Below are 23,382 nucleotides of genomic sequence, written 5' to 3'. Positions count from 1 at the left end.
TGCATCCTTTTAAGGAGGGTTGAAGGACAGATGTGCCGTGAGGTTTGTTAGTGTATTGCTAATTTGAAAAGCCAAGACACCCAAGCATGAGATGGGAAAAATGGTTAAGACTGTTTAACATCTACCTGATATCTATTGATAGAAATACTGCTGATGTTAATTGGGAAAACATTTTCAACTCTAAACTTGTTGGGGGTAAGAGGTGAAGATATTTTTGAACAATTGTCACCATAATTATGTGTTCCGCTATTGCAGTTTGTAAATCTAGCAGATTATGACTGCCACACTGAAGCCTTTAAAGTGCATTTTACAGAGGAATTACATATAATGGAACAGTTTAGTTTGTTTTGCTCGCCATCAACTAGTTATTGAACCATGCAATTCTTATGTGGCGACTCTCTGGGTTTTGGCTCCATTCATTTGGAAATAGTGTGGCTCCCTACATCAAAGAACAAGTCATCATCGCGTTTTCAAACGAGAAATTCAAGAACAGCTTCTTAAACATCGTGATCCTACTTTGCAAGAAACAATGGACACTGCAAATAGTGTGAAATGATCAATTTCATCATTTAAATCTTTAAAAATCAGTCTGAGGCAGAGGCCATAGTGGGCCAGAGAAGAGGCAAGGACGCATGAACATCATTTAGGGGTCGCATCTGCGACCTCTAACTTGCCCCTTTCGACCCCTGGCACTTCCTTTGCAACCCCTGGCATCAGAGATAGCACACTCTGTGCCAGGGGCACATCAGACATAGGTTGGGGTTCCACTCACTTTGTATTCTGACATTTTTCTTGTTACACTAGTAGTGAATAATGTTACATTTTTGACTATTGATATAACAAAAATGGAGCACAATTAGCTGGAACATGACCTTCCCTGGCAGCTGAGGTAAGTAAGGAAATGCTTTTAAATGTATGCTGTACGTATGCTTGCTGTTAATAGCGTTTATGTGAGAGACAGTGTCTGCGTGGTAAATGTGTGTGTATGTGAAAGCGTGTGTGAGAGTGAAAGTGACGTTCAAAGGGCGTGTGATGTCCCTTCTGCTACCCCTGGCATTTGGTGAATTGACCTTCATGCAACGACCCTCCCAAGCTTTATTAGTTTGATTAAAACAGTTCTCATACTTTTTATTTAAAAAACACACCTATCCCTGAAGGAAAGAAGCAGCATCTCCTCTAGTGTGAAGTGACAGAAGAGCGAGGCAGCTAAAGAAGAAACAAGCCTTCTGGATGGGGAACCTTCTCCTGAGAGAAATGCAAATATGTGCAATTATTTATTCAGCAAATCTGAAGGCTGCTTGGGAGCCAGTATATGCTTTAATTGAAAGAATCTTGCATTTATCCCTATAATGGAACCCTATAAAATTGTTTGCACTCAGTCCAGTCAGCCTAGTACTAAAACATAACATTTGAAAGTACTGTAAACATATAAACACAATCCATTTGCAACAGTATATTTATACTCTGAGTAATACATGTTTAAAATTCAGTGACTTACATATTCACAGTGCTTTCTGTTGCAGGCTTGGACCGCTTAGCCCTATAAATATGCATCTCTGTTTGCCCAGTGCACTGACCAGAATTCAAATCAGTGACCGCCCGTTTACACCCGCAGACATCTGAAGTGATTGCATTAACTAGCCACTCGCCTACCAGAAAAATGCTTTTCCCACAGAAAAATGTAAGTTGCATTTATTTTTAATCTGAGGTGTGTGAATTGTATTTCTCATGCAGTTACTTCTAGGAGAAAGCGCAACAAAATAGTTACAGATTATTTTGTTCTTACTAGCCACATCTCAGACCCTGCCCCTGCTGACCCTCACCTTCATTGTTCTCAGGATCACAGTTTATTTATTTCCACCGCTGGTCTGAGGAAAGGGAAATGTCTATAATTCCTGGGAAACATATCTATGATAAGTACAAATTGGACACACCTAAGGTCCAAGTATACATGTTGTGGATCAAGGAGTCATGTTCCGTCTTTTAAGGAATGTCTAGCAGTGAGGAAGGAGTACTTTAATTGTGGTAAATGGGTCATTTTGAGGGTCGAGTCTGCAATTGCATGTGCTAGCGCATGTGTCTTGCTTGAGAGACTCTGTTGTGTACAGTAAAGGGCTTGGATCCCACCTGTCGCTTACCATTTGTTAACTTGTGTGGCACTCTGCTTCACAACCTCATAATTCTCCACTGCAGGCCTGGTATCATTTCCGTTCCTCTGTCTGGGGCAGGAACCAAGCACTGATTGATTCAATGTAATCCGTGCCTGTCCGCACCTCCCAATGTGATTGAGGTACTATTTTGGTCCTTTTAACTTCTGGTGCCCTGCAAACAGAAGGCGTGTGGGTGTCAAACCCGTGCCCAGGAGGGCAAATAAAATTGCAAAGTTTTATTTTTTATAGCTAACTTTCTTTTATTTTGCCAAGTCGTCTTATCTCACTTTGCACTCATGTTTTCTTTTGTATGTGCTTGTGGGCATGGTTCTCAAAAGATGACCATTATCTTGTTCTAAATATTGCAAAGTGACAATGTTTCTTTATTATGTGTAATTTCTGAAATGATGCGTTGACACATAATTGTGCAGTACACTCCAATCCACCCCACTCCAATTTGCCCTACTACAATCTACCCCAACCCACCCCATTTCACCCCCACACCAATCCACCCCACCACAATCCACTCCAACCCACCCCCACTCCATCCCTCCCAACCCACCACAATGTAATCTGCCCCACTCCAGTTCACACTACTCCAATCCAAAACAACCTACTCCAATCAAAAACAGTCTGCCCCACTCCAATCAAAAACAGTCTGCTCCACTCCAAAACAATATGCCCCACTGCTCCAATCCAAAACAATATCCACCACTCCCATCTAACCCACTCCAATCTGCCCCACTCCAATCCAAAACAATCTGTCCCTCTCCAATCCAAAACAATCTGCCCCACTGCAATCTGCTGCACTCCAATCTAAAACAATCTGCCCCACTGCAATCCACAACAATGCGCCCCACTCCAATTCAAAATCATCTGCCCCAATCCAGTCTGTCTCACTCTCATCTGCCCCACTTTAATCCAAAACAGTCTGACCCACTCCAAAACAATCTTGCCCACTCCAATCCAAAACAGTCTGCCCCATTCCCATCTAACCCACTCCAATCTGCCCCACTCCAATCCAAAAAAATCTGCCCTACTCCAATCTGCTGCACTACAATCTAAAACAATCTGCCGCACTGCAATTCAAAACAATCTGCCCCACTCCAATTCAAAACAATCTGACGCACTCCAATTCAAAACAATCTGGCCCAATCCAATCCGCCTCACTCCAATCTGCCTACTTTAATCAAAAACAATCTGCTCCACTACAATTCGCCCCACTCCAATCCAAAACAATCAATGAATCAATAATTTGTTAATCGCGCTATTCACCCGGTAGGGTCTCAAGGTGCTGAGGGTGCAGGGGGGGGGTGCTTCTGCTCGAAGAGCCATGTTTTGAGATGCTTTCTGAAGGCTAGGAGGTCCTGGGTCTTGCGTAGGTTGGTGGGGAGGGAGTTCCAGGTTTTGGCGGCGAGGGTGGAGAAGGATCTGCCGCCGGAGGTAGTGCGTTGGATGCGGGGGACTGTTGCGAGGGCGAGGTCGGCGGAGCAGAACTGGCAGGTCGGGATGTGGAAGTTAAGTCGTTCGTTGAGGTAGGCCGGTCCGGTGTCGTGGAGGGCTTTGTGAGCGTGGATTAGGATTTTGAAGACGATCCTTTTGTTGATGGGCAGCCAGTATAGGGATCTGAGGTGGCTGGAGATGTGCTTGTGGCGAGGGAGGTTGAGGATGAGACGTGCGGGGCGTTCTGGATGCGCTGGAGTTTTCTATGAAGCTTGGCTGTGCTCCCCGCGTAGAGGGCCTTACCGTAGTCCAGTCTGCTGCTGACGAGGGCATGGGTGACCGTTCTTCTGGTTTCTATCGGAATCCACTTGAAGGTCTTGCGTAGCATACGGAGGGTGTTGAAGCAAGAGGATGATATGGCGTTGACTTGCTGAGTCATGAAAAGAGACAAGTCTAGTATGAAGCCAAGATAGCGTGCGTGGGTGGTGGGTGTCGGGGTGGTCCTAGGGTGGCAGGCCACCATGAGTCGTTCCATGCTGTCTTGTTGGGTCCAAAGATGATGATCTCAGTTTTTCCTGAGTTCTGTTTGAGGTGGCTTGCTGTCATCGAATTAGCGATGGCAAGGAGTCCGGCGTGGAGGTTGTTCTTGGCGGTAAAGGGGTTCCTCGTGAGGGAGAGGATAAGCTGGGTGTTGTCAGCGTAGGAAATGATGTTGAGGCCGTGGGGGCAGGCGATGCTGGTGAGCGGAGCCATGTAGATATTGAAGAGGGTGGGGCTGAGTGAGGATCCTTGGGGGACTCCACATATTGTCTTGGTGGCTTTAGATCGGAATGGAAGGAGGCAAACTCTTTGGAGGAATGAGGTGAGCCAGTCCAGGGCTTTGTGGCGAATTCCGGCGTCAAAGAGACATGTGCGAAGGGTTTTGTGGCATACTGTGTCGAAGGCTGCGGAGAGGTCGAGAAGGATGAGGGCAGCGGTTGTCCCTTGTCAAGTCTGGTCCTGATGTCGTCAGTGCAGGCGATAAGGGCGGTCTCGGTGCTATGGTTTTTGCGGAATCCAGACTGGGAGACGTTGAGTATGTTTTTGTCCTCCAGGAAGCAAGACAGTTGTTTGTTGACTATCTTCTCGATGACCTTTGCGGGGAAGGGGAGTAGAGAGATAGATCAGTAGTTTGTGTGGTCTTTGGGTTTGCTTTGGTTTTTTTTAGCAAGATGTTGACTTTGGCGTGTTTCCAAATATCTGGGAAGGTGGCGGTCTCGAAGGAGCTGTTGATGACAGACCGGAGCTGGGGAGCGATGATTTGGCTGGCCTTGTTGAAGATGTGGTGGGGGCAGGGGTCTGTTGGAGAGCCTGAGTGGATGGAACTCATGGTTTTGCTGGTTTCTTCATCGTTGGCGGGGGTCCAGGTGCTCAGTACGATGGTGCGCGCAGGGTGCTGTGGGGTTGGCTGCTTCTGTGGTGGTGATGGTGGGTGGCGGCGTTCTGAAGCTTTCGTGTATGTCTGCGTTCTGGCAGTGGAAGTAGCTGGAGAGGGAGTTGCAGAGGTCTTGCGAGTGCGGAGGGTCGATGGCGCAGGATTTGGGTTTGGTGAGTTCTTTGATGATGGTGAAAAGTTCCTTGCTGTTGTGTGCATTGTTGTCTGCGCGCTCTTTGTAGAAGGATCTTTTGGTGGTCCGGATGAGCTGGTGGCTGATAGCTGATTTGTGGGCGGAGAAGTTGCTCACTGATGGTTATTGGCAACAGGCTTTCTCAGTTTTCCGGCATTCTCGTTTGGAGGTCTGAAGTTCTGCGGTGAACCAGGGAGCTGTCTTGTTGATGCGGGTGTTGCTACTTTTTTTGAGTGAAGCAAGGGAGTTTGCGCACTCGTCGAGCCATCTTTTGAAGTTGAGGGCGGCGACGTTGGGGTCGTTGGTAATGGGTGGTGTAGATTGGGCAAGGTTGGAGATCAGTTGTTCCTTGGAAAAATCTGTCCCACACAAATCCACCCTACTTCAGTCTGCCCCACTCCAATCCAGAACAAGCTTTCCCACTCCAATCCAACCCACTCCAATCCAAAACAATTTTGCCCAAATCCAATCCAATCTACCTCACACCAATCCAATCCACCCCACTCATCCCAATTCACTCCATTCCAATCCACCCCACTCCCATCCAATCCACTCCACACCAAGCCACTCCAATCCACCCCACTCCAATCCATTCTAATACAATCTGTGTAAATCCAATCTACTCTACTCCAATCTGCCCACTCCAATCCAAAAGAATCTGCCCCACTCTAGTCTGCCCCACTACAATTCAAAACAATATGTCCCACTCTAAACCGCCCCACTCCCATCCATTTCAATCTGCCTAGTTCAATCTGTCCCACTTCAATCTGCCCCACTTTAATCCAAAGCAATCTGCCCCACTCCAACCTGCCCCACTCCACCCTGCCCCACTCCACCCTTTCTTACTCCAATCCCAAACAACCCACTCCAATCCAAAACAATCTGTCCCACTCCAGTTTGCCCCATTCCAATCAAATCTACCCCACTCTATCCCAATTCACCCCACTTCAATGAACCACAATCCACCCCACTCCAATTCAGTCCACCACACACCATTATAATCCACCCCAATTCAGCCCAGTTCAATCTACCCTACTCCACTCCAATCCAGTACACCTCACCCCAATCCAATCCACTCCACACCAATTCACTCAGTCCAATTCACCCCACTCCAGTCCGATCCACCTCACTCCAATCTAACCCACTCCAATCCATCCACTCCATTCCATCTCACCCCATTCCATCTCACCCCCTGCACTCCAATCCACCTCACTCCAATCAAGTTCATTGCTACCCAATCCACCTTACTCAAATCCAACCACACCACCCAATCCATCCCACTTCAACACAATTCACTTTAATTAATCTCACTCTAGTCCAATCCAGTTCACATCATCCACCCTATTCCAGTCCAATCCCCCCCCACTCCAAACCACCTAAATCTACCTCACTGCAATCCAGTCCACCACTCTTCAATTAATCCACCCCACACCAAACCTTCCACCCCACTCCAATCCATTCCAATCCACCCCACCCCACTCCAATCCAACCCACTCCAATCCAATCCACCCCGATCCACTCCAATCCACCCCAATCCACTCTCACCCACTCCAATCCACTCCCCTTAAATTCACCCCACACCAGTCCACCCCACCCACTCCAATCCACCAACCTCAATGCAGTACACCCCACTCCAAATCACCCACTCCAATCCATCCTACTCCAATTCACCCAACTCCAATCCACCCCAATACAATCCATCACAATACAGTCCACCCCAATCCAATTCAACCCATTCCAATCCAATCTATCCCACCCCACTGCTGTCCAGTCCACCCCACTGCAGCCCACCAATCCACTCCACCCCACCCCATTTTAATCCACCCCACTACAATTAATCTGACTCGCTCCAGTCCACCACACTCTAGTCTAATCCACCCCACTCTATCCCAATCCAGTCTATCCACCCCATCCCAGTTCGATCCACTCCAAACCAATCCATCCACCCGCTCCACTCCAATCCAGTCCACCCCTCTTCAATTAATCCACACCACACCAAACCTTCCACCCCACTCCAATCCATTCCAATCCACTCTACCCCACTCCAATCCAACCCACTCCAATCCAATCCACCCCATTCCACTCCAATCCACTCCACTGAAATTCACCCCACACCATCCACCCCACCCCACTCCAATCCACCTCCTCGATGCAATCCACCCCACTCTAATTCACCCCCACTCCAACCCATCCCACTCCAATTCAACCAACTCCCATCTACCCCAATACAATCCATCACAATACAGTCCACCCCAACACACTCCAATACACCCCACTCCAATCCAATCTACCCCACCCCACTGCAGTCCAATCCATCCCACTGCAGCCCGCCACACCCCAATCCAGTCCACCCCACCCCACTCCAATCCACTCCACCACACTCCAATTCATCCAACTCGGTCCAGTCCACCACACTCTAGTCTAATCCACCATACTCTATCCCAGTCCAATCTACCCACCTCATCCCAATCAGTCCACTCCAATCAATCCAGCCCACTCCAATCAAATTCACCCCATTCCAATCCAATCCACTCCACTCCAATCCACCCCACTCCAATCCAATCCACCCCACTCCAATCCAATTCACCTCATTCCAATCCACCCCACTCCAATCCAATCCACCACACTCCAATCCAGTGAATCAATCCACCCCACTCCAGTCAAATCCACCCCACTCCAATCCACTCCAATCTAATCCACCCCACCATAGGACTTTCACTCCAATCCAAACCACCCACACCAATCCGATCATATCCACCCAACTCAAATCTACCACGATCCAGTCCACCTTACCCCATTTCAATCCATCCCACTTCAATTCAATCCACCCCACACAAATCCAATTCACCCCACTCCAATCCAGTGAATCCAATCCACCACACTCAAATCCAATCCAATCCACCCCACTCCAATCCAATTCACCCCACTCCAATCCAGTGAATCCAATCCACCCCACTCCAGTCCAATCCACCCCACTCCAATCCAATCCACTCCAATCTAATCCACCCCAGCACTATCACTCCAATCCAAACCACCCACCCTGATCCAATCAAATCCACCCCACTCAAATCTACCCTGATCCAACCAACCTCCCCCATTTCACTCCATCCCACTTCAATCCAATCCACCCCACACAAATCCACCCTACTCTACTCAATCTGTCCCACTCTACCCCATTCCAATCCACTCTACTCTACTCCAGCCCAATCCACCCCACTACTTCAATCGACTCCAGCACACTCCACTCCTATTACACTCCACTCCTTTACACCCCACTCCTCTCTACGAAACTCTCTGCCACTGAACTCTACTCCCCTCTACTCAACTCTACAACACTCCAACAAATCCACTCTATGACGCTCCACTCCCTCACTCCACTATGACACTCTACGCCACTAACTTTTAGCCATGCTGGACAGCAGCCATACTGGGGTACAACATGACAAAACACATTGCCAAAACCAATAGCTCTTATATAGGTGAGAACTATTGGCTTTGCCAATGCTGTTTCCAAAGTGTGCATTAAAATAAAAGGTGCTTGCTTGTACAAGAAGCAACCAATCAGTATGAGGCAAAGAGTGATATGGTGCTCAGTGTAATGGAATATGGTTGTAGTAAAAACGAATGTGAGGTTAAAAGCAGTTTGTATGAGAATGTCACAAAACTGGAAAGTGAGTTTGCCAAGAGAAGCGCTGAGGGTTAGTCCATGCAAGGGTCAGACAGTTTATTAAATTACCTTACATGCTAGACGTTGTGGTGATGCGTATAGATGAAAACTATTATCGGCCATCAAATTGTACCTTGGCAAAAGGTAATAAAGAGGGTTAAGGGATGGCTGACTCAGGTTCGCTACTTATTATTTCAGATACTTCAGTAGAAGTGTGCTTCAAAAGAACTTTAAAAATAAGTTTTTTTATTTAGAAGTGCTGCAAGTAGAAATGTGGCCAGCAGGTCCCCAGCAACAAAACCGCCTCCCATCTGCAACAAAACCAGCCCCCACAAGCAGGAAAACTGGCCTCCAGCCTGCCAACCCTGAAACACCTGGTGCCCAGTAGGCCAGTCTGGCCCTGATAGTAGACTGTGGTCCTCTGCTAGGGGAGCAGAGAACATAGCCTCCACTGAGCCAGTGTGTCGCTCTCCAGGCTAAAAATGAGCTTGTGTAACTTTTAATGTCCTTTAATTAGCCTGTCACATCAGATTATGGCAAATTTAGCATATGTGCTGGTTTCAGACTCAACTGAAAACAAAGAGAGTCAGGTTTTAAGTGGTTTTATACTTCTTAGAAAGTGATTTAATTAATGATTCTGGGTGTAAACCTTACATTTGATTTATTCACTTAGTCCCTCATTGTCTGTGTTTCTATGGTGATGAGTGCAGCTGATGACACTCTGGACCCATATTCTTTTTTCTCTCCTTTCAACCTACCTTTTCAGGATTTCCAAGGGATAAAGGGGAGCTAAAATCAATACTTCAAATCAATTAACCGCGCAACCTGTTTGGTCACACATTAAATCCAGGAGGTGACAGATAAAGTTCAAAGGTTTATTACAAATTAAGAGCTAAACTGATGTAAATGAATCTCAAGAACATGCTGTATAAATACAGGATCACCAAAGGTGAAGTAAAGCTTCAAACAAAATTGAATCTTATGAGCTTAAGGCATACAAGAATGTCAATTGAAGAAATACAAAAGATGAGAAATAAGATTTGATGATCGGTATAGAAGTCGTGATCCTCTTGCTTAATCTTTGGAAAATCTAAGTTAACCTAAGTGCCCTAAACTAAACTAAAGGAAATTCTAATTGATTCTTTGGAAATATACGAATTACTAAGTATATTGGAAAGTGTCAGCATACCAGAAACAGTAGACGTTCTGATAGATAAATCCAGCAGTGGTTCCTCCATTTGAGCAGAGGAGTGTCACCTTCCTACTGCAAAAGCAGCAGAAGTGAAAAATGAAATGATAATAAAATGCATTTATTACCATTTTATTTTTCACAGCTGCTGTCAGCCCGAGCCTAGTGAGGAATGGGTGCTGCCATTGCTGCTGATTTGCAGCAGGGGAAAAGTGGCGCACACTCCAACTTTAAGTGAGCATATCACTTTGGCCGGCTGTCTTGCGATGACGAAAGTGATATACGCACTTTAAACCTCTCCACCGAGCTGTCTAAGACAGCTGGATGGAGAGAAGGCACAGGTCCCCAGCGCCTAAAGGAGCGTCGAGCAAGCCTGCTCCAACCAATCCTGGCGCTGTTCTCATGCTGCTAACATAATCGGCAGCATGAGAAAAGCCTCTGGAGTGGGAGAGGGGATGAGGATGAGGCTCCAAGACTCATGCTGGGACTTCTGAAGAGGAGAACACGGAGGATGCATGGGTAGGTAAATATTTTATTATCATTTACTTTTTGACCCACTGATAGGCATTGTGAGAAACTTGCACTGCCTTCAGCCTCATTTTCAGAGCTCTCAGTCATGGCCTGTTATAAATAAAACACTCTTAATGAGCCATGATTGAGAGATTTGGCATTGAGACTATAGGCATTTACCAAAATACCAGTGGGTTAAACCATCCACTTTGCTCTAGTGCCCCTCCAGAATTATATGTCATTGCCCACCACTTTCCAAATCTCTAGTAGATCTGTTCCTGTCAAGGACCAAAGGGAATCTGGCCTCTACTAGTTTGGTGTATATCAATTAAACCCACAGAACCTTCAAGAAGTCTATGTCATCCAGACCAGTAGTTTTCTATTGACTTTGCAGGGTTGAACCTAGAAACTCCCATCAAACCTGCATCCCACAAGTTGGACATCAGGACAACCTTGAATGTCTCACTGTAATGGATACACAAACAGGTGGTCTTTCTTCTCAGGTTGTTAGCGCTCCTTTTGCCCTTTCCAAAGTATCCTCTCATACCCCACTAACTTTCACACACAACATGCCTTTCATTAATTTTAGACTTACATGAACGCACCTGCAAAGAACGAATATTGCAATGCAAGCAAAACTCCTCGTTGAAGGTTAACACTAGAAGTCAAACATTTTAGGTCTTCACTTATGCTAACTGAACAAAACAATAATGCACATTTTGAATACATGATTATAAGTGCATCTTGCAATTATAAACAAATACATAGCTTATAAATAAAATGAGTTTATATGCGGATACATCATAATACTTTTGTCAAAATACATAAATTTAGATATACATAAGTATTATAATTCAGCTTGTTAAAATCACACATTAGAACACTCATTGGTATAAACTTCTAATTCCCTGCAGTGAATACAGCTTTCATAGTACAATTTAGGTGCTTCACTTTACATTAGTAACGTTACAACACACACTGGCCCTCATTCTGACCTTGGCGGTCTTTTCGCAAGACCGCCGAGTTACCGCCGCGGTGAAGACCGCCGACCGCGGCGGTATGCCGCTGTGCGCATTCTGACCGCTGGGAGCGTTCCGCCGGAAAACCGCCAGCAGCCACACTGGCGGTCGGCGGGAAAGTGGAGACTGGTCAACCTCCACCGCCACGCCAGCAGAACACCGCCCACAGAATTACGACCCACATTTCTGTGTGGCGGTCTTCTGTTGGCGGTCTTCTGTTGGCGGTCACCTCCCCATGGCTCCCGTCGCCTCCCGGAGGACCAACGCACAAGGTAAGTTGACCGTCCGTGAGGGGAGGGGGTGGGGGGGTGTTGTGTGATGTGGGCGTGCATGGGGGTGTGCGTGTGAGTGTGTAGAGGGGGTGTGTGAGTGCGTGTATGCGGGCGGGGGGTGCTGCTGTGTCTATGGGTAATGTGTGCTGTTCGGCAGGTGCGCATGTCTGCATGTATGTGTGCGGGTATGTGTCCCCGTTGTGTATGTGTGTGTAGGGGGTGTGTATATGTGCATGTTGGGGGTGTGTGCATGTCGGGGTGCATGTATGTGCATGTCGGGGTGGGGGTGGGGAGGGGGTTCGTACCACCTCTGGGGGGTGGCAGGGGGGTGGAGGGTGTGGGGGGAGGACTCGGGTGGGTAGTGGGGGGTGGGGGAGACCCCTATCAGTGCCAGGGAAGGAATTCCCTGGCCCCGATAGTGCTTACCGCCATGGTTCGCACGGCGGTTCCCGCCCGCAAGAAACCGCGGCGGTAGGCAGGGTCATAATACCCTTGGCGGTCTTGGGACGACCGCCGGGCCGGAGTGCGCAAACTCCAGCCCCGCGGTCATGACCGCCGTGGCGGTCGGAGTGGAGAAGTGGCGGTCGGTCACGGCGGGGACCGCCGCGGTCAGAATGCCATTTTTAATACCGCCGGTCTGTTCGCGGTCCGACCGCCGTCTCTCCGCCAACCGCCAGGGTCAGAATGAGGGCCACTGTGTATTATGGATTACATTATTATGTCACTTCTATGACAACCAAAATTCTGTGCTACCACTGTGATTTACTGTGTTCTCCTCGTTATGTAAATTTGTAGTCCTTCTATTTTTGTGAAACTTTGTGGTTTTCCCTCTTTTGTATCTGGTCAATTTCCCCTTATGAAGTCATTTAATCTAATGTACTTAATTGAAACACAACTTAAAGAATTGCATCTAGTTCTAATTTTAGAGTCATTATGACACTTCTACTTGACAATTTTGCTTGATTTATTTCCTAAAGTTTTCCACAGCTCAGCTGGGGCCATATGTACTAAAGCATTTTCCCATAGACACAGAATGGGTAAAATCCTTTGGTACATCTGGCGTCTGGTGTTTTGGGCGTCAGGAGCAAGCTCGGCCCTCCCTTTCAACCTGCGTGCTTGCCCTGCCTGCCTGCAGAGTGCGGTGCACACTGGCAGGTTCTTTGTGAATGGGGTCTTGTGAAATGCCCTCTGTCATGCCTCCACTTATCACGTGCATCTCACTTTTCGTATTTCTTGTTCTATTTACGGACCATCCTCCTAGTGCCTGCCCACCTCGAGTAGACCGGGCTGCTTTGTGACACAAAACCGCAGTGAGTATTATCTTCTGCCAGCAGCTGCTCCAGTCTCACTCCCTGTGGTGTATGGGAAAGGAAAACTGAATAACTGAGTGGGAATGGTGTTAGGTGTGAAGGGAACAGTGTCACTGTGGGCCGAGTTACACGACGTTTGAGAGTGAGTTACAAAAACAGCCTGCGTCCCCAGGGGCGAAGCTTTAGGGGGTGTTTGGGGTGTAACACCCCCCCTAATAAATGTATTTTCTGATGAATAGTTGGGCACATGTGCTTTCAGTCTGGTATGGTTTAGGGGTCTGTTGGATTTCACCACGAACGTCTACATACACAGTCAAAAAAACAGACACTCTCGCCCTCTCTGTTTTAAAAGTCCTAAAAAATACTGTTTTTTTTTTCAAAATATTGTGTTTTCACTTAATACTCCTACCTATTTCTCTCCCTTTTCACTGCCCATCGGTCCCCTCCCATGCACCCTGCTCGTGGTACAATGTTTGTAAACATTATAGATGATATGCCAGCCTCATTGTCGGAAGAACCCTATGAATGGACCGCGCTCCGACCGAGGACCGAGTTACTCTGGTTAGCAAGCCCCGCCCCCGACCGCTGGCCCCGCCCACGGCGCTGGCCCCGCCCCGCTGTCACCCGAGCCGCACACCGACTCCCGGGGGCGGCAGAGCCCCGAGACAGGAGGCTGGGGAGGCTGTGCGGAGCCGGGCGCGGAGGGAGGGCACAGGGGACAGAGCGCGCTCACTGCGGGGGACACTGGAGCAGGCTGCGGAGCCCGGGCAGGAGGGAGCCGGCTGCACCTGAGGGCTCACCGGGGACGAGGGCGGCGCGTGTCCCTGTGCACTCACCCCCGGACACGGAGCTCCGAGCCCGCCCTGCGCAGGATGATCGAGGTGTACATCCCGTCCGTGGGGCCGGGGCGGCCGAGCCCGGAGAGAGCGCGCACGGTGAGTAGCGGGAGCCCGACCTGGCGCTCTGTCTGCCGGCGCCCCGCGTCCCTCTCCCCCATTTCAATCTGCTCTTCCTTTCCTGCCTTCTCCGCTCCATGCATTTTTTGTCCCAGCCCCTACATCTTGTCACTACTTCTTTGCCACCCTCGCCGTCTCCGGGGCACCTTGCCATCCTCCCTGGCGGTGCCAGCTTGCCTCTAGTGGCTCTGGCTGTAAGAGCCAGGATGCTCCCAGTGGCTCTCACTGTCCCTGCAGACATGCTTGGCTGTCGGTGCCGGGATGCTTCCAGTGACTACAGCCAGCGGCGGAGTACCGCCACTTACCAGCACCGTCAGTGATTGTCAGTGTTAGTGTTAGGATGGTTCCAGCGACCCATGCTGTCTGTGTAAGGTTGGTCCAGGATCCTTGCTCTCAGTGTCAGGATGATTATTGGTCCTCACTGAGAGTGCCAGCATACTCTACTGACCCTCACTGAGAGTGCCAGCATACTTCTACTGACCCTCACTGAGAGTGCCAGCATACTTCTAGTAATCCTCACTGAGAGTGATAGCATGGGTCTAGTAATCCTCGTTGAGAGTGCCAGCATACTTCTAGTAATCCTCGCTGAGAGTGCTAGTTCCATCATTGTCAGTTTCAGGATTCTGTCAGTTGCCCTGTCTGTCAGTGCCAGGAGACTTCTAGTGGCTCTCACTGTCAGTGCCAGGAGTCTGTCAGTGACTGTCAGTGCCAGGTTTCTCTGAGTGACTATCACTGATCATGTAAGAATTCTTCCAGTGACCAACATTGTCTGTGCAAGGTTGCCTTGCTGTCAGTGGCAGGATACTTACAGTGACTCATAATGTCTCTGCAAGGTTTTTCTCCGGGGTCCCTGCAGTCAGTGTCTGGAGGTTTCTAGTGACTTCCCTCTCACTGGCGTGACACTCACTGCGGGTGTCTGTCAAGATGTTTGTCTGTGCGTGCCATGATGTTTCCAGTGACCGCACCGTCGGAGCCGGAGTATTTCCAACGATACTCAGTGCCAGGACTCTCTCAGTGACAATCATTGTCGGTGTCAGGATTCTGTCAGTGACCCTCATTGTCAGTGCCCGGATTTTTCAAGTAACCCATACTGCCTGCGCACGGATGCCTCCGTGCCTTCCACTGTCAGTGCCAGGATAGTTGGTGACCCCCACTCTCAGTGCCAGGATTATCCTACTTCTAGTGACCTCTGGCGCTGCCATGATACTTAGAGCGACTCTCAGTTTTGGTGCCAGGTTGCCTGTCTGCCAGGATACTTCTCCTGACTCTTACTGTCACTGCAGGATACTTCAAACGACCCTCGCCCTCAGAGTCAGGGTACTTCCCTGTGCCAGGGGTCCCATGTAACTGCCCCAGCAGGACATGCATTGCCCTGCATTTGTGCGGTCGTCCAGGATACGAGTGGGTGCTGCGAGAGTACCGTGCATCCCCGTTACAAGTAATTTAAATGGCGTGTTTTGTTTTGAGCACAATGCGTGAAAGAGAATATGTGTGAGATGAAAAAATACTCAACGCAGCTCATAGGGTGGAGATCTTGAGTAACGATGAGCGGAGGAACCAGTTTAGCCAGAGCAAAGGTCAGTTCCCTTCTGCGCATCTATACATTGGTCATGCCAGGAGGGGCGGGTGCTTGTCGTGCTACCGGGCAATGGACAGCGCGTGGCCCTGCATGCGAGGCATTCCTAAGGTCGAGGGAGATTGCTTCTCTCTGTAGGAAGTGGGTGTGTGAGAATGGGTTGTTCCGCTAGAGAGCAGGCACCAATCAGAGGTGAGCCCTGTCCTCCCCGAGACGGCCTTTTGTCACAGCGGGCTCGCCTCTGTAACCCGGTCTTGTACTGTCAGGTGGAACAGAGCCCGAGGAAGTTAACATCCACAGTCGCGTGCTGGCCATATTCGATTTCTCCAGGCGTGCCCCTGTGACACAGGAGGGTTTCTATACAGCATTCAACATCCTGGACCACACACTGCTCACGCAGCAGGTAGACAGGGTGGAAGAGAGTGCGTTGCTGTGATTCCAACCGTTTTTAGATCCAAGTTTTCAAAGTCGTCCAAAGGGAGATCTCTTTAAAGATGCCTTTTCCACGGACTAGCTCGTGAGCTACTGGCAGCTCTCCAGCTACATACAAGTAGCTCACCTGTGCAGCCCAGCCTATCTTTAGTCTGGTTGAATTAATATATGTATACCAAAATTGACAAGCGTGTATATCAGACAAAAATGTGTGCATTTTCAGAACTTCTATGCTGTTGTTTGAAGGAACATGGTTGAATTTCCATAATATATTTAAAGTTAATATTTATGTGATAAGTCTTGTGGCAATAGTGGAGGCTTATTCGTTATATTATCCTGGTGCCAAGGACATTGCAGCTGTGGCTGTTCTGCAGTACCCAGGCACAGGCATTCCAAACTGACAAAAGCCTTTTTGACATTACAACTAGTAATCCTCCCTGACCCACTAAGGCGATCACTGCAGGTAATCTTGCATAGGGTGGCCACCAATGTAATCTTGCCTGATGTGGTCACTATTACATTATTATTATCAATAACATTAGTAGCTCAGGATGATTTTCATTGAGCATAAGTAGCTCTTATTACAGAAAAGGTTGGGGGCCCTTGCTTTAGAGCCTCATGTGATGGCTGTGGAGTTTCCAAGGGATCTGGCAGGCCCTTCTGTAGTATCTAATACATATGTTTCCCAATGTGTGATATCCTCGGGCTGTTATAACATGGCTATCACACAGATGCACATAACGCTTAACTTGACACACTTGAATGGAAAAATATAAACTTGGAAAGGTTATTGATGAACTACGGGTCTTGTGAGGTTGGACAAATGTAATCATATTTTACTTGTTTTAGACATCACACATCTTACTCTGTAGGTATCTGCATGCTTCACAGATAAAAGTAGGAACAATTTGCTATGTTTCAGTATTCTACAAACAAGTCAGAAATCTTGAAGTCAGGGTCAACATGTTCTCATGTCACCATGGGACATTAAGTTAATACCCCCCTGATTCTGGAACATCACATGTGGTAACTAAAGGGAAGATGGTGGGAGAGAGATCCTGGACTCTTCCCTACAGTGAAATATAAATGAATGGAGGCTTCTCATCATGCACTGTCAGTTACCATTTTCCGAGAGGTGTGAACATGTTATTTTTGTATAGTGTTTGATATAGGACTGGCATATCTCCAATATGCAGCCGAACACTTTAGCCACAGGAAGTATTCTGCAACTATTACGGTAAATGATGACATCATTTGCATTGTTGATAATGGTCACGTCTGCCATCTCAACCTACTTGATACAGATACATAGTAACTGACACTCTGGGAAACAGGATGAGCATTGAGGGGTGTGTCTTGTAGCTGGTCAAATGACAACATCCTCTCTGATCCCCCACCCCCATCCCGCTCAACTATATCTATGTCGAAACCTTGGGTGAACTCCTTGAACCACATGTTGTCTCCTAACACCAATACACCGATTGCACCAAGGTTTATCTCAAGCTAGACTTCCCTTATTTTCAGCAGCTTCAAAATTAAATTCTCACTTCAGAGCATCTACAAATGGATGCAGAAAAGCATCCCAAATGCAATGTATCGAAAACTAAATTTCTTCTCTTAACTCCCAAATCTGATCCTGGAACCAATCTTTTTAGTCGTAAATTCCTAAAAATGACAGATAGCGCCTCAAGGTTGTCCATCCCTGCCAAATCCCTGGGTTTTCTACTAAAATCATATTTTAAACTCAAAAGTCACATCTAAGCTATGACTCAGTTAGTCACAATCTACTGCAAGATAGTCAAGAAGCTTAAACCTATTCTCTCCTTCCAGGATCTGAAGCAAGCAGTTGACATTATGGTAATCTCCAGTCTTATCCTCCCTCCTCACTGGTTTACCAAAAACCATCCCCATCCCACTCAGAGCAGTTCTACACACAGCTGCCAAGTTTCTCATAAATACTTAAAAAATGGGAACATACTAGCTAACCCTGTCTGGCTTACGTTACATTGCTCCCCGTTTAGGATGCTTCACTATGAGGGCTGGCTGCATCACATTTAGACCCCTAAACTTCCAAATTCCTAAATATCTCACCCAGGACCTTTCCTTTTCCAGAGGCTGACGCTCTCATCATTGTAAAGACGGGAAGCTGCCTCTCCACTCCACATTTCAGGAAAAGGTCCTTTTCAGATCCTTTTGCAGATCCTTTTCGTGGGACAGTCTAAGAGTATGCAACTCTCACCCTCTTCACATTAAAAATGCCTCTCCTTTCTGAGTTTCACATCCCTTCTTAAGAACCTCCTCCATGAGAAACACCTGCACCTGACAGTCTATCCCAAATGCATGTGTACCTTCCTTAATGATGCCTGCTGCTTTTACGCAGTAACTCCATAACTCCTGGATGCTGACTTTCTCAATGACAATGTTGTAGTTTTAGATTTATTTCCACCTTTCCCCTTTTGTCTAATGGTTGCTCCCTACCCCCTGTTCCCATCCCTCTTGGTGTAGCCCTGCAGTAGAGCCTTGTTGTCAGGACATTCTAACCTTGTGATTTGGAGACCTGAGGGGATGGTTGTGGGCAACACAGCTCCACTGTTGGGTCTCAGTGTTGGATAAAAGAAAGAAGACTTTTACTTTCTTATCTTAGCCCCTAGCCTCTCCGATTTTCTTATTATATTCCTGCTTATCCTGGGTACTACTTAAGATCAATATTCCCTATGCCATTTGCTTACATTTTACTTCTTTTTGATGCATTCTGATACCTGTACTTCATGTTGCTGACAGTTTGTAGATTTCATTACTTATTTATTTCTGTTTGTTCTTTACATTTTCTGTATTGTAATGTTCTACTCCTCTGCCATTATCGTGATCATGGCTCTACTTTGTACATGTTCCTTTGCTACCGGCCAATACATGGTGGACCTTCTGCCTTGTGTGTCACACCTTCTGTAGATCAGGCCTTTGTAGACCACACTTTATGGACCAAAAAGCACAGAGTTGTAGCAACATCTAAAGCATAACATGCTGTATATAAACGGCTGCGCAAGGATTTTTGCCACCACACCTCCCTTTCGCCACAATTTGTCTCTAGCTTGCTGTGCCCCCACGTGTGCCCTGCCCCTCACCCAGGTGCTCCATAAATTACACCTGAATGAATTTACCTTAGTTGCATAATCTGACTCCACAAGTGAGGCGCAGTGCTGTATTTTAATTTTAAGACTTGCATTTGAGCTCCGTGCAGCACTAAATTAAAAGACAGATACATGAATACAGTGCAGCGCCGCACTTAAAGACAGGCACATGGCTATAGTGAAGCGCTGCATTTGAAGACAGCCACAAGGATGTAGTGTAGCGCTATGTTTAAGGTAGGCACATGGATGTAGTATAACGCTGCATTTAAAAACCGACACATGGATATTTTGATGCATTGCATTTGAAGACAGGCACATGGATTCAATATAGCGCCGCAGTAAAGACAGGTACATGGATATAGTATAGCGCTGCATTTGAAGACAGGCACATTGATACTGTGTAGCGTTCCATTAAAGACTAGCACATAAATATAGTGTAGCGCTGCATTTGAAGACAGACACATAGATATAGGCCCTCATTCTGACCTTGGCGGGCGGCGGAGGCCGCCCGCCAAAGTCCCGCCGTCAGGTTACCGTTCCGCGGTCGAAAGACCGCGGCGGTAATTCTGACTTTCCCGCTGGGCTGGCGGGCGGTCGCCTTCAGACCGCCCGCCAGCCCAGCGGGAAAGAGGCTTCCACGATGAAGCCGGCTCGGAATCGAGCCGGCGGAGTGGAAGCTGTGCGACGGGTGCAGTTGCACCCGTCGCGTATTTCACTGTCTGCGCAGCAGACAGTGAAATACATGTAGGGGCCCTCTTACGGGGGCCCCTGCAATGCCCATGCCAGTGGCATGGGCACTGCAGGGGCCCCCAGGGGCCCCGCGACCCCCCCTACCGCCATCCGGATCCCGGCGGTCGGACCGCCGGGATCTGGATGGCGGTAGGGGTGGTCGGAATCCCCGCGGCGGTGCAGCAAGCTGCGCCGCCGTGGAGGATTCAATGGGGCGGCGGTACACTGGCGGGAGCCCGCCAGTGGTGCCGGTCCGACCGCGGCTTTACCGCCGCGGTCGGAATCCCCATTGGAGCACCGCCGGCCTGTCGGCGGTGCTCCCGCGGTCCTCCGCCCTGGCGGTCTTTGACCGCCAGGGTCAGAATGAGGGCCATAGTGTAGCACTGAATTAAAGACATGCACATGGATATAGTATAGCGCTGCATTTGAAGACAGGCACTGGATATAGTGAATCACAGCATTTGAAAACAGGCACATGCATATAGTGTAGCACTGCATTTGAAGACAGGCACTGGATATAGTGTAGCGCTGCATTTGAAGACAGGCACATGGATACAGTGTAGTGCCGTGTTAAACACATGCAAATGGATATAGTATAGCAATGCATTTGAAAACAGGCCCATAGATATAGTGTAGCGCTGCATAAAAGACAGCCACATAGATCTAGTGTAGCGCTGCATGAAAGACAGGCACACGGATATAGTGTAGCGCTGAATTAAAAGACAGACACATGTATTTAATTGAAGTGCATTTCCTTCTTGAGGACACCTATGAGAAACTGAAGACAAAAAAGGTTCAATATCTTGTCAGATCCAGGCCGTCCTGCTGGAGTTCCTTATCCAAATACACCACAGAAATGTCTCTTAACTCTGTCAGACAAACCCTCAAAACACATTTATTATAAGTTGATGCAAGGCCTACATGCCCATTTGTATAATGCACGTAGCAAATATAATCAGGATTCAAGAGTGTTTTAGAAAATTGTTAAAAATCAGAACTGAAATATCTCGTTTGGGTAAGTGTTCACCCGCTTGTAGCTGATGTGTAACTAATCACCTTCAGCATCACACATTATGTGCATTGGCTCCCACCTGTATTAACTGTAGTGATTTGCTTGAATTCAGGATACATTCAGCATTGTGTTATCTTACTTGTCATGTGTAGTACAGCGAGAATGTACCCCTAGTATAGTGTGGCGGCCCTCTTTCCTTGTCTACTCATTTGTAGGCTGGAGCCTGCTTGAGTAGAGTGTGGCTGAAGACTGAGAGGTGGGGAGAGTGTGATGTTGTGGGTGAGACTCTAAGTGGTGTGCGGAGAGGTATGGATGGGCGCTCGGCTTAGACGTGCTTGTGCAGGGAGATGAATGAAGGGGAAAGCTAGTAAGGACAAAGAGTATGGGGTAGGAAATGGAGGACAGGAAATATGTGTTATCCTATCCAAACCTTAGGACTAAAGAATGGAATACAACTTTTCTAGATGAAGAAGATTCCCCCACAGTATGTGGCATGCTTCATGCTATCTCACCCCACTTTGGTAAGATGATACTACCAGGCTATGCTTAATATGTGCTTGTTGTTTGGTGCAGGGCACCGGCACATATTTTTGAGGGCCAGCACTTATTTTTCTGCCTCAAGCATTTACTGCAAACAAAAGACACATATGGGAAATACAGAGGAAGAGAAAAATGAAAAAGAGTCACAATAGGAGAAAGCAGAAAGCTGCAAGAGTGAGCTGAAGGGGCAGGGTGTGGCTGTAAATGGATTGAAGAGGCCTGAGATGACATCAGGATTATGCTGCCTCAGTATTCTGTGCTCCCACATTTAATTGCAGCAGCCGCATGTTTAAGGGGGGGACGTTGGGCACTGGCACGTTTTTATGTACAAATTAAGCACTGCTACCAGGGTGGGTTCAATCTCAACTTATGATGGAGTTTTTGGTAAATATTATGCCTGAATAAATCAGGGATCCAGATAATAGAAATACCTCAGCGTAAAACTGAAGCATTTATTGTTATTGGTAGATACCCTAGCTATGGTTAAAAACCTATAACCTGGAAGATCTAGATATAATGCCCTTTTCATCCAGTCACCTGGCGATGCTAAAACTGGAAGGTGGAATTTCACTTTCAGCATGACAATGAATAACAATGAACCAAAGATTGCAGCCAAAGATGTATTAAAGTGGCTTCGGATCAAACAGTTAAATGGCTCAGATAGATTCTAGACTTAAAAGCAATGAAAAATGTGTGGTCTAACATGAAGACTGATGTCCGTTGATGCTCCCAAAGGAACCGAAAATCTCTTGAACAGCTTCGTAAAGAAAAATGGTGAAACATTGCCAAATCAAGAAGTGCATTTTTAGTAAAGACCTACCCCAGCAAACTCACAGCTGTAAGCACCATGAAAAGAGCATGCACTAGTTATTAGGTCAGGGGGTCTAGACTTCTCCAATTATGAAATTCCACTATTTTGAATGTTTAACATATTATTTATTTTCACAATAAACTATTTTTCCCTTCTGAAGGCCTAGCGTATTGCTTGTAGATAGATGGGGCAATGTCTCTGTAAATACATGTAGCTGTAGAGCACTGATACCACAAAGTAGGCTAAAACTTCAAAGGTTTGTAAACTTTCTGTAGGCATAAAAACACAGTCATCTGTTTTTTAAATCATCTGGCTCTTCAGCTCTGATGTAGTGGTTACCCTGCTCTTCTTGTGAGCTTTATGGCTCAGATACAAACTTAAATCTCCCAGAAACTGGTGTTTTTGTCAATGTGTGTTGACAGTGAACGAGTGTTAGCGCTTCCATACTATCAACGTGCACAGCATATTTTGCATTCTGGTACGTTTATGCATTTTATTGTATTGCAGCGTGTAAATAGAGCTCACTTCTCTTACCATTAAGGTGTGTGGTTGGAAGGGTGTTGTATTTGTTTTGAACCTATGTGGGAGGTGTTTCCATATCATGTGTGATGACCACCGAGGTGCGGTTATCATGTTATGGGGTGCAGCAGGTAGCAGTGCTTTGGATGATGAAGTGTAAGAGATAGGCATGCAGTTTCATGGTTTTCAGGATGCCTTTAGCTTTGAACAGCTCTGAAGGTCACTTTGTTATTTCATATGATGTAGTCTGTTTAGCTGTTTACTGCAATGGGTTGTGTATAGCTGTGGCCCTGAGCTGGCATGGTTGGAGGGAGCGATAAGTGGAGATATCTGAGTGTCTATGTGAGATGTATGGAAGCGGTCAAATCGTACAAATATTTGGGGCCTGCAGTGAATGGCTATATTAATCTCCCCAAAACCTGATCAACAATCTGACAGATCTCTTCAGTTATTGCATGTCTGTTCATTTGGTGAAGTTTGGGTTTTTGGCTATACAGTGCCGGTGATAGACA

At 47.3% G+C, this 23,382-nt stretch overlaps 1 protein-coding gene across 1 annotated transcript in view; it reads left to right on the top strand.

The window, feature by feature from the left end:
• The first annotated feature begins 13,788 nt into the window (after nucleotides 1-13,788).
• SNX22 (sorting nexin 22) overlaps nucleotides 13,789-23,382 on the top strand; it is an 89,411-nt gene continuing 79,817 nt past the window's right edge. The window contains exon 1 of the mRNA XM_069222308.1: nucleotides 13,789-14,102. Coding sequence (XP_069078409.1) covers nucleotides 14,040-14,102 — 63 coding nt within the window. The 5' untranslated portion in view covers nucleotides 13,789-14,039. The remainder of the gene's footprint in view (nucleotides 14,103-23,382) is intronic.

This window comes from Pleurodeles waltl, chromosome 3_1 (assembly GCF_031143425.1).
Source record: "Pleurodeles waltl isolate 20211129_DDA chromosome 3_1, aPleWal1.hap1.20221129, whole genome shotgun sequence".
NCBI lineage: Eukaryota > Metazoa > Chordata > Amphibia > Caudata > Salamandridae > Pleurodeles > Pleurodeles waltl.
The sequence above is the reverse complement of the archived record's forward strand: the minus strand, read 5'-3'. Positions and strand labels throughout refer to the sequence as shown.